Source organism: Electrophorus electricus, chromosome 7 (assembly GCF_013358815.1).
Source record: "Electrophorus electricus isolate fEleEle1 chromosome 7, fEleEle1.pri, whole genome shotgun sequence".
Lineage (NCBI taxonomy): Eukaryota > Metazoa > Chordata > Actinopteri > Gymnotiformes > Gymnotidae > Electrophorus > Electrophorus electricus.
This window is the reverse complement of record NC_049541.1, coordinates 23,595,696-23,607,264: the sequence shown is the minus strand read 5'-3', so window position 1 is coordinate 23,607,264 and position 11,569 is coordinate 23,595,696. Positions and strand designations below refer to the sequence as shown.

Genomic DNA, 11,569 nt, shown 5'->3' with positions numbered 1-11,569 from the left:
CTTATGACCATTATTGCTATACACTATTACTCCTACTACCCTGACAGCACTGTCGTAATACACTGATAGAAATTCATTTCAGTTAAATGTTTTATTTCTATAGGTTTTAACAACAGAGCTTGTCTTTAATGGAGTCCAGGGCCACCTTCCTAATGAGCAAACTAAGGAAGATAATGGGGAAGAAAAACTCCATTGACATCATAAGGAAGAAGCTTTGAGAGGAGCCACGGATATGAATACCATCTGTTACTCTTATTACACTAACAGCACTAACAATACCACTGGCTTTACACTTTAACAGCACTAACGTTACTATAATCTATTGCTAACACTACCACTGGCTTATTACTCCAACAGCGGCAGCATTGCTAGTGCCTCGTAGGACGTACTTCCGACCAGGTTGGCGAGTGAGGAGTCCAGGTCGCTGCCAATGGCTTTGGGGGGAGGTGCTGCTGTGGGCATCATGGTGGGCATCATTGTGGGCGCAGCCGGCAGAACTACTGAAGGAGCTGTGGGGGTTCCAGTGGCAGCAATGGGGGTCCCGCCTGTACTCTGGGGGGTTATGGCAGGCATGAGCAGGTCCCCTAATCCATCGAACACTGCAGACATATGCACACATAACTCAGGTTACAACACTTGTGCGTGCACACACACAAACACACACACAGTATCAGCAGAAAAATCTCAATTTCTGAGCCTTCCGCATCTGTGTGGCAGTCTGAAATTGCCACATTTGTTCAGCTATTTGCCAGTGGGTTACACTAATTTCACCCCAGATTACCTCCTTGCATCCACACCATGCCAAACCTTAGACCTAACTACTGCTTTACACACAGGCTGCAAATCCAACCACATGTCTGGCATAGCTCTACACACTGTGAGATCCTGCATCTCACACTGCTAGGTGAGATATGCCTAAACCCTTCTGAGCATGGGAACGTTTAGGAGATGGACTTCCACAGTGTTTCCCAGCATAGTCCTCAGGGATTATCAGGCATTCCACATTTCTGCTCTATATCATCTCTTGATGTTCCCAGGAATTAACTGGTCATCCATCTCATATTGGCTGATACCTAGGTGGTAAATGTGAACTGGGTGGGGGTATTCTTCAAGGACAATTCGGTCCATTCTGAATTTAGACAATTTAGTCCATTGCAGAAACACTTAGGAAAAAAACACCAGAAAATCCAACCAATCCTGGAGGTTGTAGAAGGAGACCGATCAGGTCAGGACAGAGGTAGAATGTGTGCAGGGTGGCATTTGGTAAAAGGTAGATGCATATCCCCACTACGAAAATGCCACATTGCCACAGACGTCATGCTCCGAAGCCCCGTGGAGAAGTTGCTGGGGATCTCACCAGTCCCATAGTGGTAGCAAATCAGTGAGCCAGTAGTGTGAAGCAGAAAGTGAAGCATGGGCAAGAAGCACAGAGAGATAGGGAGAGAGAGAGAGATAGGGAGAGAGAGAGAGAGAGAGAGAGAGAGAGAGAGAGAAAGAGTGGGGTAAGAGATTAACTTAAAAGAAAGCCATAGAGGGGATAAAACATGGCTTAGCTTGAGATCAAGTGTTCAGATTGGTAATGTTAAGACAGAGGTAAACAGCACATGGAGATAATGAAAGAAGACACGAAAAGAGAGAGAAAGCAGCATGTGAAGGCATTGAGCCTCAGTCAGAGATTACGTAAGACGAGCAAATAGGAGTGTTGCATTCATGCAGATAGCGTACAGCTCAGGTGAGGAGAAGAGGGGACTCCAATCAGGACCTGCCACGGAGACCAAGCAGGGGCCCCAGCACGGAGCCCTGGCACGGAGCCCCGGCACGGAGCCCTAGACGGAGCAGTTCTGCTGCCTCTCAGCAATCAGACATCAACCTTAAGATATTATTGGATCTCTCTATATTCATTTGCAGCCCAGACCAGTACCGGTCCCACCTGATGTGTCGAATCCTCTGGAGGGCGCTGTGGAGGCAGGCGCAGCCTCAGCTGGTATGGAGGTGGTAGGTGCAGGGGCGAAGGCGTCGAAGGCTGACTCCAGCAGGTCATCTTGAGCTGCAGATGGTACGGGGGCTGCACCGATTGGGGCAACCGCGGGGGCCACAGGAGAAATCAGGCCTAGGAACAGAAAATAACAACCAGTATGAGTCAGGACCTGACTCTTTCACTTTCAGCGACAGACTGATTGAAATAACTTTAAGACCATTCGTGTTGTGTTCTGAAAGGGTGTTTTGCCAATATATTTTAGAAAATTTATCAACATTGTGGGTGTTGGTCACCCTTTTTATGTGGGCTGATATCTGGGTTGTAAATGTGAACTGTGGGAGTGAATTTTCCAAGGACAAGTACTGTGGTATGTCATAGAACATAGAACAACGCAGTGAAGTAAACTCCAACACAATGCACAATGCTGGGGTGCGTGCGTGTTCACACAGAGAAACAGCAAGAGAGAGGTAAGAGAGGGTGAAGTATGTGAGGTGTGGCAGACCTCCGAGCAGGTCAGCAGCAGCCATGGTGGTCTGGGGTTCGCCGGCAGGCTCCCCAAATGCGTCTGAAGATGACAACAATGATGATGATGATGATGATGTTGATGATGTTGATCCAGAGTGCAGCGTGCAGGTAGAGAAGCATTAGACATCCTCAACACTAACACAGGACCAGATGAAGAGAGTGAGCCAGGACTGTACTGTCACACACATGCACAAGCAGAAACACTGACTGATATATCTAACCAAAATATCCTGACTGTAAGACATCGTGCTGTTCACGTAAAGGTGCTCTGAACTATTGAGATAACTTATTTACATTACATACATACATACATACATACATACATGTTACCAAATTACCACTCTACCATACCATCATATTTCCATGCTGACACAATAGCGTACTGCTATTCTGCTCAAAAATGTAATCACAGTTATACTTACACATAACAACCGTTAAAATTCAATATCTTTTTAAAAAACACATGAAACATTATTTTAGACTAGGTTTTGTTTATTAGGTTTTGTTTATTAATCTACTTGAATATTTAATTAGCCATTAAATGTAATTTACTTGTCAAACGTGGTTTCATACAAAATTTCAAATAATAAAAAATCTTTGGCAAAATATATCATTTTTAAAAGTACAAGAACATATTTCAAAGTACAGGAACATATTTCTCAGATAAACAGATTAATCTGTTAAAACATGATTTTAAGATTATAACATGTAAACATTCTCAGGTCTCTAGGAACCTAAGGTATGTGTGTGTGCGCGTGCGTGTGTGTGCATGTGCATGGTGCATACCCAGCAGGTCTACAACAGGAGTCTCTGCTTTGGGAGGAGACGTAGGAGCTGGAGCTGGAGCAATGAATGAGTCTGGGGGGTAGAGAAGACACAGGGAGAGAGAAATGTGTATTAGTGTGAAAGACATCCATCTTCATTTGTCTTGTGTATTTTTTCATACATAGCAGACAGGAAGGAGAACTGCATAAGACCCACTTGTCCATTGCATTCAATTTGGTTTCAGGGTGGCACTTAGCTGATTTTAAACTCTGGAGGATATGGCTGTTGTCAGTGGACATGCCAAGAAAAAGGTTAATCAGCTAATGCTGTTGATCATTTTTCCAGCTTGCATTGGTATTCCTTGCCTAAAAGACGCCTGCTACACACTACTGGACAGAATACACCCAGAGGAAAGCAGTTGCTATGGGAACTAAACCAAGGATAAACCTAGATGAATCGACCAATTAAACTGGCTAGAAACTGAAGAGTGTAAAGACCTGAGGAGCAGATTCGCAGAGTCTCACGCGCGTGCGCACACACACAGACGCATAAAGACACACACAGACATATACTTACAGACACCGACTCACACATATGCACTCACCAGATAAAAGGTCCCCAGTGACGGAAGGTTCTGGCAAGAGTGAAGGTCCCGGAGAGACAGCGGGAAGATCTTCATCATGACAACCGGCGAAGACAAAAGAGAAGGAGCCAGTAAAGAAAAAAAAAAAAGAAAGAGCTTGAGGAGCCTAGCAAGCAAATGATACCCAGACACACCACACGGACAGGCATGCTCCTGCAGGTGAGGGCATGCGCACACCACACAGACAGGCATGCTTCTGTAGGTGAGGGCATGCGCACACCACACAGACAGGCATGCTTCTGCAGGTGAGGGCATGCGCACACCACACGAACAGGTATGCTTCTGCAGGTGAGGGCATGCGCACACCACACAGACAGGCATGCTTCTGCAGGTGAGGGCATGCACACACCACACAGACAGGCATGCTTCTGCAGACCACACAGACAGGCATGCTTCTGCAGGTGAGGGCATGCGCACACCACACAGACAGGCATGCTTCTGCAGGTGAGGGCATGCGCACACCACACAGACAGGCATGCTTCTGCAGGTGAGGGCATGCGCACACCACACAGACAGGCATGCTTCTGCAGGTGAGGGCATGCGCACACCACACAGACAGGCATGCTTCTGTAGGTGAGGGCATGCGCACACCACACAGACAGGCATGCTTCTGCAGGTGAGGGCATGCGCACACCACACAGACAGGCATGCTTTTGCAGGTGAGGGCATGCATAAGTCCAAGCATCACTATGTGATAAACCAAGACGTAGAGGGTCAAAACAAACAAATGCCACAGGATGAAGACGGGACAAGAGGAGACGAGGTATGGGACAGAGGAAGGGGGCAGGGTTCGTCTCCTGTACCTGCACCGAACAGGTCTACATTAGCAGTGGGAGTAACGGCAGCTTTGGACTCTGTGGAGGCGCTTTGCTCAGGCACAGAATCAAATATATCTACGAACAAGGACACACATGGGCGTTACGTGTCAAACCTGCACATCAGATTTGCCATCTGGCTCTGAGAGAGACACAAAATGTCTATGGGAATGAGCTAACCACAGAAATGCTATTGCTATCATTTTTTGCATATGAAAAAATGTCAGGGGAAAATGCTAAAGAAATCAAAACAAAACAAAACCAAACAGATCAAATGCGCATTTGAGTTTGTTTTTTTTTTTACAAGGCAACTAGCATTCTGTAGATTTTAAGGGACATTTCACCCCAAAGCAACTGATGAAGCCCATAACTAATGAAAGCCGGTCCTTTAAGATAGCAGTGAAACCCTGAAAGGAAGGGTCAAACCCTGGAGAAGGAGAGCAGAACAGCTGAATGATGCAAACTGAGCTCGCCAAAGCCTCTTTCCTTGGGTTTGACTCTGGGCCATGTGTGAATCAAAGACGCTGACCACCCACGCAACGCAGCCTTCACGCCTTGCTTCACCAAAAGCCATTAGCCTTGGATGGCAAGTTAAGAGGCTTCGAATTGTTATGATACTTTATACAGTACAGAGGGTGGTCAAGTTTTCAATTCAGCCTAATGCCCAATATTTCAAAAATGCTAAATATTAAACAAATAAATAAAAGAGCAAAAATAATAACGAGTCATCAGTGTCATAATGCAAGAAGAGAGAAAAACAAAACAATAATGAAAGCAGAGTCTTTACCACCAAAGATGTCCAGTGCTGGTGGAGCGGTCGACTCTGCGGTGGAGGCGGTGGTGGTGGTGGAGCTAGCTGGGGCAGCAGTGGGAGCTGAACTGGAAGTTCCACCGGGAGCTTCACTGGGAGCTGAACTGGAAGCTGCACTGGGGGTTATGCCCAGCTCCTCACCATCTGGGCTTTCTGCCGCTGTGCTGCCCTCTGCTGGCTTCATGGCAAAAAGGTCAAGCTCTGGGACAACTTCCGCACTGCCCTCAGAGGGAGCCCAAGGGTCTTTGGGGGGGTTAAACAACAGAAGTTGCAAAAAAAAGAAAAAGAGGCTCACTGAACGCGTATGACTTCAGAAACCAGAGCTCAGGTGAAAGAAACTAAATGTTTCAAATCATGATAGGACCTACTAAGTTCAGTAAAAGATAACGTTACCTTAACCTGAAAACATGAAAAGACTTTTTTGGTTAACCTTCAGTAGCATTATTCAAGTAACTAGATACATCTAAAACCAGACTTTAGTAAGTAAGCATGCAACTGTTACGTGTCAGAAAAAAATGCACTTTATGCTGTGAAGGTTTACACACAGCTGTGTCTATGGAGTCACTAAGACATCACTAAAACATCTGAGAGAGCAGTTAAAGCCCCAACATGAGAAGAGAATAAAGTGTGTGTGTGTGTCTAATGTTTTTACATATCACTGAAGCTCAAAACTCTCCTAATGAGTCATAAACTTTTATAATGCCAACATTTCACTGTTGCTAATAGGTACAATTACCTTTTCCCTTAAAGGCCAATTTTATACTGTTTGTCAATAAAATACACACATTAAACCAAATGAATCAGACACACAACACAAAGTTAAAAATAAAAGAGCTAAAAGTTATCCTAAGTCTAAGTCTTACTATGAGGATAGTAAGAGGGAGGAGCAGGAGCATGTGGGAGGGGCACAGCAGTGGGGCACTGGCCACGCCCAAGGCTGGGGGTGGGACACCCCTAAGCAACAGCATGCGCAGATGCTGCTCTACTGGGCCACGCCCAAGGCTGGGGGTGGGACACCCCTAAGCAACAGCATGCGCAGATGCTGCTCTACTGGATTGTGAGCTAGCATAAGCCTCCTTTAAATACTCAAGCAATGCCATGAAAAAAACTGCAGATGTTTTTGTGTGTAGATGCATACACATGGGCATACATACATTATAGGGCCAAAACTATATGGATTATTATTAAGTTCAGGCATTTCACATGTATAAAATCAAGCACATATGAAGCATATAATCTATATAGACAAACACTGGCAATAAAATAGGTCGTACTGAAGAGATCGGTGACTATAAACATGGCACTGTTATGATGTCTTTGCCTTCTTTCCTTCAAGTTCATGAACTTTCAGCCCTGCTAGATCTTGCGTATTGTGAAAAGGAAGCATGTAGGAGTAACAACATGCTTAGACATGAAGCAGTAGACTACTCAAACGCAAAGATCGGGGCTGCCAAGTGCTGAAGCGTGTAGCTCCATAAAGAAATCGCCTATCCTGTGTTGCATCACTCACTACAGAGTTATGGAGAGCCTCTGGAAGCAACATCAGAACTATGTCTTTATGAAATGAGTTTCCATGGCGGAGCAGATGCATACAGCCACCAGGCGTGAATACTGTAAAGCCTGTGACTACTGGATTCTGGAGGAGTGTAAATGTTTTTTTTTTCTGGCGTGATGAATCACATGTGACTATCTGGCAATCTAATGGACAAATCTGGGTTTGGTGGATGCCAGGAAAACAATACCATACTACAATGCATAGTGCTAACCCAGTTTAGTGGAGGGGAACTAAAGGGTCTTTTTTTTTAAGGGTTTGAGCCCCTTAGTTCCAAAGAAGGTCCTTTTCTGTTCCAGCATGACTGTGCCCCTCTGCACAAAGTGAAGTCCATACAGACATGTTCTGATAAGCCTTGACCTCAACCCCACTGAACACTTTTGGAATTAAATGGTTTGATGACTAAGCTAAGCCTTCTCACAAATGCTCCTCTGAATGAATGAAAGCTGTTCCAGACAAGTGAAGGCTGTTATATTTTATAAAGGGGGGTTCAGTTCCATATTAATACTTGTGGTTTTGGAACGGCATGTCCAACAAGCTCATATAGGTGTGATGGTCAGGTGTCCACATTCATTTGGCCATATATTGTACTGTGACGAGTTTTGCAATTATGTAATTATGTTATGCACACGCACGCATGCGCGTTCCTAGTGTCTGCACCCACCAGATCCAGCACATGCATCAGCAGCGGCTGCTGGAGCCCCGCCCCCAACTGGCCCGTCGCCCGGAGATGGGGCAAACGCATCTGCATCACCAGACAAGCACAACATACAAACAAACAAACAAAGAAAACCAGTCGAAGAGCAGAGAGGAGTGAGTAAGAAAGAAAGAGAGAGAGAGAGAGAGAGAGAGAGAGAGAGAGAGAAAGGGAAAGACAGAGACACAAACAGGGACAAAAAAAAGAGGATTAATTAAGGAGATCAAAGCCTGACCGTATGCAGACATCAGACCTTCTATAAGAGCCTGAAGGAGTGGTTAATTCTTCAGGCCTTCATACGTTGGGTTCACATACACAGAGCCTCCTGTGGGTGTGAAATCTGAAAAGCAAAGCTCTGAGACAAGCAGATGAAAGGAGATGTGGAGGTGCAAGTCTGCCCTCTGCAGGCTGAAGCTGTGAGCACCACGCTTGTGCTCTGACTGTGTTTCAGAATGCACATCACCGCTACACTCACCATTCAGCCGCTTGTTGATTAAACAGCACGGTTTTAATCAACCAACTCTGTCACGCTACAGACAAGGTGGGTTTAAAAATAATAGGGACCATAAAATTCAATAAATAATTATTAACTCACTTATTAATCAAACAGGAATGTCTTTTTAAAATTAAATTAATCGGATATAAAGAAGCAGGTATGTGAGTAAAACATCAGGCCTTCTGTTTCCGTAACTCTTTCCGTAACACCTTATTGGTCCTGCTCTCTAGCCCATTAGCTTGTATTGTGAGAAATTTTGCAATGTAGTTTAGGAGGGAGCAGATGGACATTTGACTTAGCTCAGCCTAACCTAGCCTAGTTTTTCCTTGCCCCATTACCCAGTACATTAAATGTTGCTCTGGGGAGGGGTGGCCTGACCTCCGAACAGGTCCATGTCTGAAATGGAAGAGGTCGGGGCAGCAGGAGCAGGGGTTGGCAGTGAGGCGGGGGCCACCGGCGTGTCAGCATTAGCGTTAGCAGCGGCCGCTGGGGCCGCTTCAGCTGTGCTAGACGCGGAGTCGGCCTCAGGCAGTAGGGCTGCGGACGCGCTAGCAGCAGGTGCTGCAGCAGGAGCTGTTAGAGTGGCTGACACCCCCAGGATCACCATGACATGAGAAGAGAAGAGAAGAGAAGAGAAGAGAAGAGAAGAGAAGAGAAGAGAAGAGACGAGAAAAGAAGAGAGAAGAGAAGAGAAGAGACGAGCAGAGAAGAGAAGAGAAGAGAAGAGAAGAGAAGAGAAGAGAAGAGAAGAGAAGAGACGAGCAGAGAAGAGAAAAGAAGAGAGAAGAGAAGAGATGAGACGAAAAGAGCAGAGAAGAGAAGAGAAGAAACAAGATAAGACAAGATTATAACTGGTAAGAAACACAAGTGTGGCAGGATACGCAGATGTTCAGAAGGCAGTTAACCCTACTAAAGAGAACATTTAAAACTGCAGGCCCAAGTGCTCATACATACTGTAAAGTTACTCAGTGCAACACAGCGCTGTACAGGAACATGATTCTCTGTTCAGTGAATACAAGGGCGGCTCTTTTTCCACAACTGTGTCAAATGGTTGCTTTTCATCAAAAGTTAAGGTAGAGAAATGGGTTTTAATAGCATAGCATTGCCCTGTTCACCATAAAGCTTTGTACAGGGCCAAGAGACAGCCACATATTGTCAAAGCAGCACATCCAATGTATAGCTCAGTTAAAATCAACTGCATTGCACAAACACTACTACTCACCTTCACCCAGGAGGTCTGTGAACACAGCAGAGAAGCCAGAAAGGGAAACAGAGGAAGAAACGAGAATCAAAGAAACACGTGACACACTCACACTCAGAGCACCCTAATGGGTGAATGTAGTTTTCCATATACTCATGCTGCCCATTTTTCATCCCAAACACCGTGATCCTCAAAACCACAAGGTGCAGTGGATGAAGGTGTTATTAGTGTGGGGGCTCGACTGTGATAGGTGATGGCAAAATGTTTGTGAATGTGTGTATACACGTCTGTGTGTCTGTGTTTGAGTGGGGCGAGGATAAGTAGGGGAAAATGCATGACCTACTTTGAACTGTTCACCTAATAACTGTTAACCTTTCAACTGTTCACTCCATGGTGAGAGAGTGACAACATACCAAAGAGTGACATGCCAGTGGACACTGGAGGAAGAATAGGCTAGAGTACACAAACAGGGGGAGGGCCAGGCTTACCTCCCCATGATGACATGGGAGCTGCTGAGGCACCTGCACTGGGAGCCAGCAAATCAAAATCCACCAGGTCATTAAAACCACTGCTGCAGGAAGAAAGGGGGAGGGGCAGAGAGGGAGCAAAGAAAGCCAGCCATTACAGTTCTGTGCAGGAGCACTGTAGTGGCGCTGTGGTGGAGAATCAGTGTTGTGGGGGGGCTGTAGTGGTGGAGGGGCGCTGTAGCAGTGGAGGTGTGCCGTAGAGGTGCGTCGTAGTGGTGGAGCAGTGGAGGTGTAGTGTAGCGGTGGAGGACTGTTTTAGTGGTGTAGAGGTGGAGGTGCGTTGTAGCGGTGGAGGAGTGTTGTAGTGTTGTAGTGGTGTAGTGGTGGAGGTGCGTTGTAGCGGTGGAGGAGTGTTGTAGTGTTGTAGTGGTGTAGCGGTGGAGGTGTGTTGTAGCGGTGTAGCGGTGGAGGTGTGTTGTAGCGGTGTAGCGGTGGAGGAGTGGTGTAGTGGTGGAGGTGTGTATTAGTGGTGCAGCGGTGGAGGTGTGGTGTAGCGGTGGAGGAGTGTTGTAGTGGTGTAGTGGTGGAGGAGTGTTGTAGTGGTGGAGGTGTGTATTAGTGGTGTAGCGGTGGAGGTGTGGTGTAGCGGTGGAGGAGTGTTGTAGTGGTGTAGTGGTGAAGGAGTGTTTTAGTGGTGGAGGAGTGTTTTAGTGGTGTAGTGGTGGAGGAGTGTTGTAGTGGTGGAGGTGTGTATTAGTGGTGTAGCAGTGGAGGTGTAATGGCTCACTTGTTTGTTGCAGGCGCTGCTGCCTTTGGTTGTTCGGCAGCGGGTGCTTTTGGTGCTGCACCTGCACCTGCACCACCTGCCACCATGTTGGGTGGAGATATGGTTTCCACTGACTTTGTAGGCGTGCCAGCGGGGGTTCCATTACTGGCTACGGAGCCCTTCTATAGAGACAGACGCATACAGGAGCATTAAAGACAGACATTCTTTCAATTATTAATATTTGTTTACGAGGGGAAAAAAAATCCCATAGAAGCCTAGGACTCATTTTATGAATATACTGACTCTACACTATAAACATATTATGTACATATTATTCATTATAAATATAATAATATGCTGGTACATTTTATGTAGAAACTTGCTATTGGAAGTTTCTTAGAAGCTTGAATTAGACTGAACATTACTTACCTTAGTTGGTGACCTAAAAGAAGAATGAGCAAGAATTTTAAAACTTGTACTGACCAGGGCCTTCTTAAAACACATCACGATGAACAAAAATGAAATCTTAATGAAGTGCTTTAGACTAGACCATGAGGAACGGTGGTTAAATAGCAAGCGAGGAGGACAAGGCAATAATTGGTTTATGACACAGATTATCACCAAATCAATATACATTACACACACACACACACACACACACACACACACACCCACAGCCGCATTTTCCCACTCAACAATTCACGCTCTTGAAATCTTGTGTAAAGATTTCGCTCTTGTCAGAAAAGGGTAAAATATTCCTGACATACATGCACCGTTTGTGAGACAAACGCTGAAAAAATGCGGATATGAACACTACCTAACAGCAGAATTCATATTAGTGTATAATTAAAAA

General features: G+C 45.6%; 1 protein-coding gene across 6 annotated transcripts in view; it reads right to left on the bottom strand.

Moving 5' to 3' along the window:
• Positions 1-11,569, bottom strand: part of snap91a (synaptosome associated protein 91a) — a 45,353-nt gene that overhangs the window by 4,266 nt on the left and 29,518 nt on the right. For 3 of the 6 annotated variants that reach the window (XM_035528129.1, XM_035528130.1, XM_035528132.1), the window contains 13 exons: positions 11,146-11,158; positions 10,738-10,898; positions 9,972-10,054; positions 9,505-9,519; positions 8,661-8,867; positions 7,754-7,834; positions 5,514-5,780; positions 4,715-4,804; positions 3,873-3,941; positions 3,290-3,361; positions 2,481-2,543; positions 1,931-2,110; positions 390-599 (listed from right to left, as the gene is read on the bottom strand). In XM_035528129.1, coding sequence (XP_035384022.1) covers positions 390-599; positions 1,931-2,110; positions 2,481-2,543; positions 3,290-3,361; positions 3,873-3,941; positions 4,715-4,804; positions 5,514-5,780; positions 7,754-7,834; positions 8,661-8,867; positions 9,505-9,519; positions 9,972-10,054; positions 10,738-10,898; positions 11,146-11,158 — 1,511 coding nt within the window. The remainder of the gene's footprint in view (positions 1-389; positions 600-1,930; positions 2,111-2,480; positions 2,544-3,289; positions 3,362-3,872; positions 3,942-4,714; positions 4,805-5,513; positions 5,781-7,753; positions 7,835-8,660; positions 8,868-9,504; positions 9,520-9,971; positions 10,055-10,737; positions 10,899-11,145; positions 11,159-11,569) is intronic. The other 3 variants (XM_035528131.1, XM_035528133.1, XM_035528134.1) reach the window with 3 other exon arrangements.